This window comes from Panthera uncia (assembly GCF_023721935.1).
Source record: "Panthera uncia isolate 11264 chromosome D3 unlocalized genomic scaffold, Puncia_PCG_1.0 HiC_scaffold_8, whole genome shotgun sequence".
In the NCBI taxonomy this organism is placed as follows: Eukaryota; Metazoa; Chordata; class Mammalia; order Carnivora; family Felidae; genus Panthera; species Panthera uncia.
This window is the reverse complement of record NW_026057586.1, coordinates 49,956,506-49,969,674: the sequence shown is the minus strand read 5'-3', so window position 1 is coordinate 49,969,674 and position 13,169 is coordinate 49,956,506. Positions and strand designations below refer to the sequence as shown.

The following is a 13,169-nucleotide window of genomic DNA, read 5'->3' as shown; positions in this document are numbered from 1 at the left end:
CCCACTTGCGCTCTCTCTCTCTCAAAAATAAACACTAAAAAAATAGTAATAATTTTAAAATGAGAAAATAAAATCCAGCAATATATAAATGAGATAAATACATGATTTAATGGGTTTGTCCCATTCTCCAAGTGTTTGTCAACCCCTCTAAAATTCTTTCACAGAGTCAACACAATCAAAGCTGTTTTCATAATACCAAGGAAGTTACTGTCCCTTGTTCATTGTGCAGACACTTGCACTAATAGTGCAAAAAATTTTAACAGTTTAACACATATCAAAGTAATGACATCAAATGAACTGGTAAAAATGATTATTAAATCTCAACCTTTGAGTACATTCCTTTTTCATATTCTGTGCTATGGAATGGGAAGCATCCAATAAAAAAAAATAAAAATAAAAACTTAACTTCTGGCAACCAAGATCTCCTTCAGTAGGTGAATAAACTGTGGTATATCCAGAAAATGGACTATTATTCATCGCTAAAAAGAACTGAACTATCAAAGCCATGAAAAGGCATGGAGGAAACTTAAATGTAGATTACTAAGTGAAAGAAGTCAATCTGAAAAGTCCACATACTGTAAGATTCCAATATGGGACATTCTGGAAAAAGGCCAACCCATGAGACAATGAAAATATCAGTGGTTATCAGAGGGTTGAAGGGAAGAAGGGATCAGGCACAGCATACAGAATTTGGGGCGGGGGGGGGGGGGGGGGACAGTAAAACTATTCTGTAATGATACCATATTAGCGAATACATGTCATTATACATTTGTCCAAACTCACAGGATATGCAACACCAAGAATGAAACCTAATGTAAACCATGGATTTGGGTACCAATGATGTGTCAATGCATGTTGATCAATTACAACAAATGTGCCAAATTATGTGTAGGGGATGTTGGTAATGGAGAAGGCTCTGCATGTGTAGGGAGGAGGATATGCGGGAAAGCTCTGTATCTTCCGCTTAGTTTTTGCTATGAACCTAAAACTGTTCTAAAAAACAAAATCTGGGGCGCCTGGGTGGCGCAGTCGGTTAAGCGTCCAACTTCAGCCAGGTCACGATCTCACGGTCTGTGAGTTCGAGCCCCGCATCGGGCTCTGGGCTGATGGCTCAGAGCCTGGAGCCTGTTTCCGATTCTGTGTCTCCCTCTCTCTCTGTCCCTCCCCCGTTCATGCTCTGTCTCTCTCTGTCCCAAAAATAAATAAAAAACGTTGAAAAAAAAATTAAAAAAAAAAAAAAAATCTGTTTAAAAAAAAAAAAAATCAATGAGAACAACACATCTGCATACCAAAGTATGATTATTTTCTTCAGGATAAGCTTTCATAAATGTCTGAGTTGCAAACTAGTTCTAGCAACTAGTTCGTTGCTTTCTTTTTAATTTTTTTTAATGTTTATTTTTGAGAGAGAGAGAGAGACAGAGACAGAGAGGAGGGAAGGAGGGGCAGAGAGGGAAGGAGACACAGACTCCAAAGCAGGCTCTAGACTCTGAGCTGTCAGCACATAGCCCGATGCAGGGCTGGAACTCATGAACCGTGAGATCATAACCTGAGCCAAAGTTGGATGGTTAACCGACTGAGCCACCCAGGCACCCCTGGAGTAGTTGCTTTTGTAATGAAATACCATTTTTACTTACAACAACTACAAATTATGGGTTTTTATACTTGACTATTTAGCCAACATTTTCTCAAAAATAAATGAAGTGAGCTTGATGCCTTAGGAAAAACGGACTATAGTTGATGACAAAATTAGAGCTTTTGCGTGAAAATTAGAATGTTACATCTGTCACTAGGTACTTGGCAGCTCTATGTACTGTTGAGGTTGGTGGTGATATTAATGAAAGCCATTTTTTGGTATTGTATATTAAAATACATTAACATATGTAAGATCTAAAAAACTTAGGAAACGAGTCTTTTCCAAATGACCAATACATGATGTTACAAAATCATGCACAAGAATTAAGATCCACTGTAAGTGCAAAACAGACAAATATATGTTTATGTTGGAAAGGTCACTGATGTGGTTTCTACCACAAACTAACCAATTATAAACTATCACATGTTAAGTTCTGGTGTACTAGGAAAGAAGAATGTTCACGATTTTATCTTAAAAGACCACTCCCTTTTCCCACTATTTGACTATGTGAGGCCAGATTTCTTATAAATACTTCAACCAAAACAACATATCACAACATACTGAATGAAGAAACAAATATGAGAGTTCAATTATCTTCTAATTAAGCTAGCTTTTTTTTTAATTTTTTTTTTAACATTTTATTTATTTTTGAGACAGGGAGAGACAGAGCATGAACAGGGGAGGGTCAGAGAGAGGGAGACACAGAATCTGAAATAGGCTCCAGGCTCTGAGCCGTCAGCACAGAGCCCGACGCAGGGCTCGAACTCACGGACTGTGAGATCATGACCTGAGCCGAAGTCGGCCGCTTAACCGACTGAGCCACCCAGGCGCCCCAAGCTAGCTTTTAAAGAGATTTGCAAAAACATAGAACGCTGCCAGTCATTTCATGTATTTTTTGGAAAACATTTACAAAAAAAAATTAACATGTAATGCGTCTGTTATTGTTATTTCTAAATAGTTTAATTTCAGTTTTAATTTCTAATATATCAATAGATATAACTCACATATACAAAACTCTTTGGGGTTTAGAAATAATATTAGAGTATAAATGGGGTCACAAACACCAAAAAGTATGAAAGCCACACATCCCAGGAATGCCAGGTTTAACAATTAAAAATCAAGAAGACTAACCAGATTATCAGAGTAAAGTAGGAAAATCATATGACCTTTTTAATAACCACAAAAAGCACTTAACAAAATTCAACAGCCATTCATAATTTAAAAGGTCTTCATGAAATGAGTGAGCTAGGATAAAACAAAGATGCCCATTTTCATCACTTTCTATTCAACAATGTGTTAGAAGTCCTAGCCCAGGGAAGTATGGCAATAAAAAGAAACAAATCTTAAAGACTGGAAAGGAAGAAGTAAAAATAACTCTATTGGCAGAAAACATGCACATGTACATAAAAAGCCCCAAGGGGATCTAGAAAGTAACTACTCAAAGTATTAAGTGAATTTAGTAAGGTCAGGATAAAAATAAACCGATCTACCCATGAACTAGAAAACAAAATTTTTTTAAAATATCATTTTCAACAGCCAAGAAACACTACATTCCAAGAATCTAACAAAAACCATAAAGATCTCTATCTACACAGAGAAGCTACACAATTCTGCTAAGAGAATATAAAGGCCTAAATAGAGTACATCATAGTTAAGCATTTTAATACTCAATAGGAAGATGCCCATTCTCCCCAAAATGAACTACAGAACCAATACAATCTCAAAATTCCAGGAGTCCATTTGTAAAAATTAACAGACTTATTCTAAAATTATAAGAAAATGCAAAGAAGCTAAAATATTCTGGCAGAGGTTGGAGAACTTAATCTCATTTCAAGACTTACAAATTTTAGTAACTAAGTTGTAATCAAATGTATCAATGACACAGGAGTCCAAAAATAAAATTCCAAGTGATTTTCAAGAAAGACTCCAAGATGAGTCAATGGGAAAAGGAAAGTATTTTCAACAGATAGTGCTGGAACATATATATACATATATATGGAAAAAGGCATTTAGAATGTATTTTGGTATAATAATTAAGAAATTGCATTATAATAAGTATTATGATAATACTTACATTTTTTATTTTGATGTTTCCCCAATCATCATCCTGTTTTAAAGACAAATAAAAAACATTTAACCACGGCTGTATAAATTGAACATATTCTAATAATCAACTAATTTTAAAGGTATCCAGGGGCACCTGGGTGGCTCAGTCAGTTAAGTGTCTGACTCTTGACTTCAGCTCAGGTCATGATCTCACAGTTGATGGATTCAAAGCCCCATGTTGGGCTCTGCACTGACAGTGTGGAACCTACTTGGGATTCTCTCTCTCTTCTCTCTCTGCCCCTCCCCCACTCTCTCTCAAAAGAAATAAACTTTAAAAAACAACAAAAAAAGCTACTCCAAAACAGTTTTTTCTTTATGTACATTTTACTTAAAATTACTATAATCAAAAATACTTGGGGGTGGGGGGGTGGCACCTGGCTGGCAGGGTTGAGCATCCCAACTCTTGATTTCAGTTCAAGTCATGGTCTCACAGTTCCTGGGATGGGGGCCCGACTTCGGGCTCTACACTGACAGTGGGAGCCTGCTTGGGATTCTCAGTCTCCCTCTCTCTCTGCCCCTCCTCCACTCTCACACACAAGGGCACACATGCACAGTCTTAAAGCCAGTAAGTCTAACAATTGCTTAAACTACAAAAGCCACAATCTAAAAGACAATAAACCTAACAGTTCCAAAAAGACTAAAAAACATTTAATTGATGACAGATACTAATTTTTTTGCATGTTTGTTGCATGTATACAACTAGCAAAGCTAATAACTAGCTTACAGGACAGGAATGAAGAGTAATTTATAAAATAAGATCTACATAATTAGAACAATTATATAATTTATTACCAAAAGTAGGAGATTCTTAGGAATCAAAGTGCTATTAAAAATTATACCAGGGGGGTGCCTGGGTAGCTCAGTTGGTTTAGTGTCTAACTTCCAACTTTGGCTCAAGTCATGAGTTTGAGCCCCACATCAGGCTCTCTGTTGTCAGTGCAGAGCCCACTTCAGATCCTCTGTCCCTCTCCCTCTCAGCACCTCCCCCACTCACACTCTCTCTCCCAAAAATAAATAAACATTAAGAAAAAATTATACCAGGATTACCAGAGGCAAACTAACCCTTAATAATATCTGCTGTGTCTACAAATGTTTTTCAAATCCTAAATTTCACATCTATGAAGTAATTAAATACTTTTACCTCAATATATTCAATTAAAACCAGATATTTTTTTTCATGCCATGATTGGCCCACAGGTATTTTGCCTAACCTCAGTACTTTTCCTTTTTTTTTTTTTCTTCCAAGACTTATTTAAACTCAAGTTAGTTAACATAAAGTGTAGTATTGGTTTCAGGAGTAAATTTAGTGATTCATCATTTATATACAACACCCAGTGCTCACCACAAGCACCTCCTTAATGCCCATTACCCATTTAGCCCAACCCTCCCACGAACCTCCCCTCCTACAACCCTCAGTTTGTTCTCTAAAGTGAAGAATCTCTTATGGTTTGCCTCCCTCTGTTTTTATTATTTTATTTTTTCTTCCCTTCACCTATGTTCATCTATTTTGTTTCTTAAACTCCACATATGTTACTCCTTCCCTTTTACTGAAGATGCCAGGCACTCAATATGCTTCCCTTTGATGGTGCCACTAATTAGCTCTCTGGACACCCTGCTTTAAAGCCCAACAGTAACTTCCTAAATGCCCTTCTCAGTTTAAGGGTTATTACTACAAATCATAAGGAATGGTAACTATATATGCTCCCTCAGATCACTTAGTTATCTGAGCTCACACAAAATTGGAAAATGAACCCAGATCTGCCTGACTTGTAAATCTTCTGGTGCCTTACTATATATTACTTAAATCTCTCCGACACCGGGGTGCCTGGGAGGCTCAGCTTATTAAAGATGGACATGAGGGGCGCCTGGGTGGCTCAGTCGGTTGAGCGGCCGACTTCGGCTCAGGTCAATGTCTCACGGTCCGTGAGTTCGAGCCCCGCGTCGGGCTCTGTGCTGACAGCTCAGAGCCTGGAGCCTGCTTCAGATTCTGTGTCTCCCTCTCTCTCTGACCCTCCCCCGTTCATGCTCTGTCTCTCTCTGTCTCAAAAATAAACAAACATTAAAAAAAAAAAATTTTAAAGATGGACATGAGCTCAGGTCATGATCTCACAGTTTGAGTTCGAGTCCCGCATCAGGCTCTCTACTATGAGTGCAGAGCCCACTTCTGGATCCTCTGTCTCCCTCTCTTTCTGCTCCTTCCTCCTTCCCTCTCAAAAATAAACACTTAAAATAATAATAATCTCTCTGATGCTAAGTTTTCTCATTTATGAAATTATAAAACACATTTATTCTCATTTTTAAAATACATATAGGTGAGAATTAAATAAAATAAAAGCCTGGAACAGAATAAGTATTCAGTAAGTGATAACTATCAGTAGTCAGTTTCATTTAATTACCATTTTTCTGTAATTCTCCACAGTACACCACCAGTATACAGCTCATCACAAATTAGGTTACCAACCTCCCTAATGACCAAAAGCTCATACTGTAACTTGGAGGGAAAACAATGTTTTCTTCACCAACATCTCTTACTGCCCAGCTTACAGGGGCAACCAAGCCCTATCTCTATAGTTACCTACAGCTCTTCAGTATTTCATACCTAACTCTTGAGGTTAGTACCTTTTTAAAACTATACTTACATAGTATTACAAACAATAATACTTGCATCTTTTTGTGGCCCATCACCAATGATGCCAGTAAGCTTAAACTCATAATTGTAGTCAATGTGATCATTCCAAGGGAAAATTATGTTCCCTGCTCTTTTTAAGCAAAATTTTTTGTCACCAAGTAGGTGTTAGATAGTAATTACTCTTAAGTGATAGGAGCTCCTTTTTAATGAGTAGAATGCAAAACAGGCCAAAATAAAAAATTAACAGTTTTCCAGTATTCCAGAACTGGGGCTTTGGTAAAGATGTTGTAATACTTTGATTTACAACATTTGAATGTATGTACAAAAATACTTTCTGTGGTCTTTTCCTTTTAAGCAACTTCCATATTTCTAACAGATAAAATTTTCTCCACTCCTATAACAGGAAATTACTAAGGATATATACACAGATTTTTGTATTTGTCTAAACAAAATACTTTTAACACACCCTCACAGGAAAAAAATCCAAACAGAGATACATGGAAAGTTCCACACTCCTCTGACCCCCCAGGAGTATTCACTGATACAATGCATTTTAAAATAAAAATTTTGATGATGCTTTAATGTTCTTTCCTACACTAACATGAATAAAACCACTTTAATCTCATAGACTATATACTCTCACCAAATAAAATACCTCAACTGCTGCATTTTCTGGTCTTTGCAGTCATTATATAATATCATATAATGAAAATTTGGACTTTACCTTCAACGTTCCTCCTTTTACCATAACTTTCTGTCTGGCCGGCTGGACTCCAGTCAGTGCAAAAAGCTGAGCCTTGAACACCATTGGAGGTTCATCAGTGTTCAATTCTACACCTTCAAACTTCTCCTTTCCCCATTTCACAGTAACTGGAAATAAAACCATAATTTACTTTTTTAATTTATAAAATAACAGGACTTTAGATTTAGAAGATCCCCAGGGAACCTATTAGTTTGGCTTTCAAGAACTAGCCTGTCATTCCTCTTAATATGCTCACAATGCCTACCTTATCAGGAATGATGTGAATGCAGTAGGTCCTGAATAAAATTTAAATGAATCTAACCCAACTTCTTACTTGACACAGAAATGGGGTCTGAACATGACTGATTCACTAACATCACAAAATAGTAAATATTCAAGTCTTCTGAATCCTACCCTAATAATCTCAGCAAAATATGATCACACTGAAATACTTCCCACAATGAGGTTCAAGGACTTCAAAATATGTTTAACTAAGCAACTATTAAAATTAGTACATACAACTGGAATAGAAAAATAAAGTTTAGAAAGATAATTTGAGAGAAGAAAAAAAATGCTTGTAAAAATAAAGCATATTTAAAACAGGTCAAGGAATACAGATTCTGGATTATAAGAAAAGCTCCATGGGAGAATTGAAAGGTGTGGCTCCTAAGCCAGAAGTGGTCAAATATTAAGAAAAATCCAAAGATACAATTATTAAAAAATCCTACTTTAATCATTTGGATGGCTATTAAAAAAGAAGAAGAGTGGGGCGCCTGGGTGGCGCAGTCGGTTAAGCGTCCGGCTTCAGCCAGGTCACGATCTCGCGGTCCGTGAGTTCGAGCCCCGCGTCAGGCTCTGGGCTGATGGCTCGGAGCCTGGAGCCTGTTTCCGATTCTGTGTCTCCCTCTCTCTCTGCCCCTCCCCCGTTCATGCTCTGTCTCTCTCTGTCCCAAAAATAAATAAAAAACGTTGAAAAAAAAAATTTTTTTTTAAATAAAAAAAAAAAAAGAAGAAGAGAAAGAAAATACCAAGTGCTGCTGAGGATGTAAATAAACTGGAACCCTTTATATTCCTGATGGGAATATAAAATACAGTACAGCCACTGTGGAAAAGGTATGGAGGGTCTTTAAAAAATTAAACTTACCATGTGATCCAGCAATTCCATTTCTAAATATATACCCAAAAGTGTGAAGCAAGGACTCAAATGAATATTTGTACACCCAGTGTTTACAGCACATTATTCTGAATAACCTAAAAGATGTGAGCAATCCAAGTGTCCATCAACAGATGAACAAAATACGGTACAGACATACAATGGACAGTATTCAGCTTTAAAAAGTAATGAAATTCAGGGGTGCCTAGGTGACTCAGTCAGTTGAGCATGTGACCCTTGATTTAGGCTCAAGTCATATCCCAGGGTCATAGGACTGAGCCCCAGATCAGGCTCCATGCTGAGCGTGGAGCCTACCTATGATTCTTTTTTCTCTGTCCCTCTACCCCTCTCCCCACCTTGTCTATGCACGTACTCTAAGATAAAAAAAATTAAAAGTAATCAAATTCTTACACCTGCTATACAACATGGATGATACACTAAGCAAAATAAGCCAGATACAAAAGGACAAATACTATGATTTCCCTTATGTAAGGTACCTACAGTAGTCAAATTCATAGAGACAGAAAGTAGAATGGAGGCTGCCAGGAGTTGTGGGTGAGGGGAAATGCAGAGTTATTTTTAAAAGGTACAGAGTTTCAGTCTAGGAACATGAAAAAGTTCTGAAGGTAGACGGTGATGATAGTCACACAACAACATGAACGTACTTAATGACAAAAAAAAAAAAGGTACACTTAAAAATGGTTAAAATAGGGGCACCTGGGTGGCTCAGTCGCTTAAGTGTCCAACTTGGGCTCAGGTCAAGATCTCATGGTTTGTGAGTTCAAGCCCTGCATCAGGCTCTATACTGTCAGTGCAGAGCCTGCTTTGGATCCTCTGTCCCCACCTCTCCCCCCAACGTTGTGCATGTGCACACACTCTTCTCTCCCAAAAATAAATATTTTTTAGGGGTGCCTGGGTGGCTCAGTCAGTAGGGTGTCTGACTTCAGCTCAGGTCATGATCTCATGGTTTGTGGGTTCTGGCACCACATCGGGCTCTGTGCTCACAGCTCAGAGCCTGGAGCCTGCTTCGGATTCTGTGGTCTCCCTCTCTCTCTGCCCCTACCCCACTCACATTCTGTCTCTAGCTCTCAAAAATAAATTAAAATGGTAAAAAAAAAAATGTTTAATAAACATTTTTTAAAATAGTATTTTATGTTACATATATTTATCATATGATAAAAAAATTTCAATCTGCCTCAAAAAAGAGCTAACTTTTAAAATACATAAAAAGAGGGGCGCCTGGGTGGCTCAGTCGGTTAGGCGTCTGACTTTGGCTTGGGTCATGATCTCACGGTCCCAGAGTTTGAGCCCCACATCGGGCTCTGTGCTGGCAGCTCAGAGCCTGGAGCCTGCTTCGGATTCTGTGTCTCCCTCTTTCTCTCTACCCCTCCCCCACTCACGCTCTGTCTCTGTCAAAAATTAATAAACATTAAAAAAATTAAAATACATAAGAAGAAGTAATAGTTGGTTTCCACTGAAAACTTCACACCTATTCAAATGAAAATCTCACAATAGTTGTCTGTTTTCCTGTAAGACCAAAATATGAACAACTAATCCTTACTATAAATCCCAATTCTTTCACCAATTCAATTAATGTGTTTAGCATTCATTCAATAAGCCCAGTAACAAGTATTGGGGAGACTCTATGAACCTTGAATCTAGTAAGAAGAGAGACTGGAGGAGAAAAAGTTAAAATAATTAACAATACCATATAAATATTATAAATGCTCCAAGATCACAAAGGAAAGCTTCTTGAGTGAAGAACAATTTCCTGGAAAAAGTGATAACTTTTAGTTACAACTATCAACTTTTTTTTTTAATTTTTTTTTTTTAATGTTTATTTTTGAGACAGGGAGAGACAGAGCATGAGCAGGGGAAGGGCAGAGAGAGAGGGAGACACAGACTCCAAAGCAGGCTCCAGGCTCTGAGCTGTCAGCACAGAGCCCTACACGGGACTCAAACTCACAGAGTGCGAGATCATGACCTGTGCTGAAGTCGGATGCTCAACCGACTGAGCCACCCAGGTGCCCACAACTTTTTTTTTTTTAACATGTTTATTTATTTATTTTTGAGAGACAGCACACACTCAAGCCGGGGAGGGGCAGACAGAGAGGGCGAGAATCCCAAGCAGCCTCCACGCCAGCTGCACAGAGCCCAATGAGGGACTTGATCTCATAAGCCATGAGATCATGACCTGAGCTGAAATCAAGAGTCAGATGTTTAACTAATAGTTATAGGGGTGCCTTTGGTTATCAACTTTGAGTTGAGTCTCAAAGAAAAAATTAGATGTTATCCAGACACTTTGGATATATAAGCATTCCTGGAAAAGATAAGAAAAACATCAAAAGCATAAAACTGCATTATGTGTTCTGAGATTTAAGTAATTCCCAGAGGGGTAAGAAGCTGGAACTGGAAACTGGCCAAGGATCAAGTCAAGAAAGATAAATAAGTCATGCTAAAAGATACAGGCGTTGGGCTTTATGTTATAGAAATGTAAAATTCCTGAAAGGTTTTTTTTAAAGGCCACTTCAGTCTATTTTGAACATTGTTTTCACTCTAGCAGCAGGTGGGGAAATGGGTTTGAAGAGGGCACAACTGTAATCTTGAAATAAGCAAGGAACATAGAACAATAGCACAAGAAAAAAACAGGACAAAACCAAAACAGTGTTAGAAATAATGAAGAAGAGGGGCACCTGGGTGGCTCAGTTGGTTGAGCGTGCGACTTGGCTCAGGTCATGATCTCACGGTTTGTGAGCTCAAGCCCCATGTCTGGCTCTGTGCTGACAGCTCAGAGCCTGCAGCCTTCTTCAGATTCTGTGTCTCCCTCACTCTCTGCCCCTCCCCCGCTCATGCCGTGTGTGTGTGTGTGTGTGTGTGTGTGTGTGTGTGTCTCTCAAAAATAAATATTAAAAAAAAATTTAAGAAATAATGAAGAACCCATCTGAAATTGACTTAGCTGTGTCACCATGAACAAGTTACTTTAATTTTTTGCTCACCCATCAAAGAGAATCCTACCAGTATCACAGGATTATGTTGAAGATTGAAACAAAGCAACGTTATAAAAACACTAGCTTTGTGCCAGGTATACATATTAATTTTTATGGCACTTATCCTTACCCATATACCAATCTGGATATTTAATTTTTTACTAAAACTTATGAAATGGTACTTAAAACGTTCTCATTTTAATATAGAGGTTTTTGCAGAACCTGATATACAGAATCTCAAAATGGAGAAGTCAAAGGAAGAAACCTTAGAAATCTACCCCAATTCTCTCATTTTGGAAATAAGGAAAAGATATGATTAAATATTTAAGATAGAACTTAATGTTTAAGATAGAAAGTTTGGTAAATATTAAGTATTTTTGAGGGGAACAGAGAGATGTTGGTAGTGTGTTTACATATTAGCATACACTGGTATTTATTGCCATTACTTAATTGATAACCCCTCAGTTCTCCATTGCATAGATAGAATATTTCAAGTACCATTCTACTGTTAATCATGGCTTTAGAAAGACATAGAGCAATCATTAAAGCATTCAAGATTCTAGAACATCAAGAATCAACCTCGAGATTAAACATTATTCCTTTGTTTCATACCATTCTTTGAAAATGCTGAATCTTCAATAAAGGAATCATGATAAAGTCAGGAATGGCCAATGAATCACACATCCATAGCTAACCGAAGCCACTACATACATTTCAGGTGCCATTTTGAATAAGACTAAGAAACAGCAAGGGCCATTAACTAAGTGAAAATGTGATCCCTGGCCAATACCTTGGAGCAAAATAAAATAAAACAAAACTGTCAAACGCCATTTAAAAGGAAATTACGCCTGTGGATATCTGTATTCATCTAAGTCTCAATGCTAACGCTATGCTTCAGACACAGAAGCCCAATGTAACGTCTGATGAAATGAAAGCAAAGCAAAAAGTTCGCAGTATGCCTCAGGATAAAACTGAAATTGGTATAAAAAGGATGCCTGAGCCAAAGGCTGCAAAGGGTAAGCTATGGGAAGCTACCGACAGAAACCCCAAGCACGATGAAAGCTAACCTTCCATCTCCGGTCCTTCCATCCCACCCTTACCCCTCCCTTCCACAGCTACCACTAATGAGCCCAAGAAAAGCCCCGCTACACCTCTAGCCTGCTCCCGGGTGCCTCAGGACACACCCTCACCTCTCCCGGTTTACTAGGACAGCGACAGAAACTATTCTGCAGAGTCACCACTCCAAGTGGCTGACTTGCGCTCCCCATCTCCACTCCCCCACCCACCCAGGGCCAGGAGGGGCAGCAGTCCCTCAAGCTGCAGAGCTCAGAAATAGCGGGCAGAGAGAAAGGGGCCAGGGTCATCGCCACGCCGCAGTCACCCCGACGCACGCCTTCCCGATCCCCTCCCCCGTCCCGTTCTCAGCCGGGTGCCCGGCCTGAAGGCCAGGCCTACTCAGAGGCCTAGCACAGAACGGAACCGCAGGGCGAGCAGAGAGCTCACCTGAATAAAGCGGCATGGCGGCACAAAGGGCGGCGGCGGCGGCGCAGGAAGGCTGGGCCTGGCAAGGGCGTCGAAGGGAAAGGGACGCGATGAAGCTGTGGCGGCGGCCAAGGCGGAGGCGCGGTAGTGGCGGCAGCACGGGTGCGACGAGAGTCTCATTCAAACCGGCCACTGACGATGACGCAGCAACACGCAGTTTACCCGCCCACGGAGCCACAGGGCAACTGCAGGAGAAGACCCAGCGCAGAGCCGGCGAGGCGGGGCCTACTGGATGGAAAGCCAGGAGAGGCGGGGGCGCGCGAGGCGGGGGCGGACAAATGCGAGCCTGTGGCCCCTGCACCCGTACAGGTGCACGCCTGCGCAATGCACGCCGCTGCCCAGCGCCCACCTCAAAGTGGGCCAGGCCTCGCCCTGCC

The 13,169-nt window shown here is 39.6% G+C and overlaps 1 protein-coding gene across 1 annotated transcript in view; it reads right to left on the bottom strand.

The window, feature by feature from the left end:
• Positions 1–12,891, bottom strand: part of USP14 (ubiquitin specific peptidase 14) — a 49,545-nt gene extending 36,654 nt beyond the window's left edge. The window contains exons 1-3 of the mRNA XM_049619667.1: positions 12,754–12,891; positions 7,093–7,238; positions 3,708–3,740 (exon numbers count right to left, since the gene is read on the bottom strand). Of these exons, the coding sequence (XP_049475624.1) occupies positions 3,708–3,740; positions 7,093–7,238; positions 12,754–12,769 (195 nt within the window). The 5' untranslated portion in view covers positions 12,770–12,891. The remainder of the gene's footprint in view (positions 1–3,707; positions 3,741–7,092; positions 7,239–12,753) is intronic.
• Between the last annotated feature and the right edge of the window lie 278 nt (positions 12,892–13,169).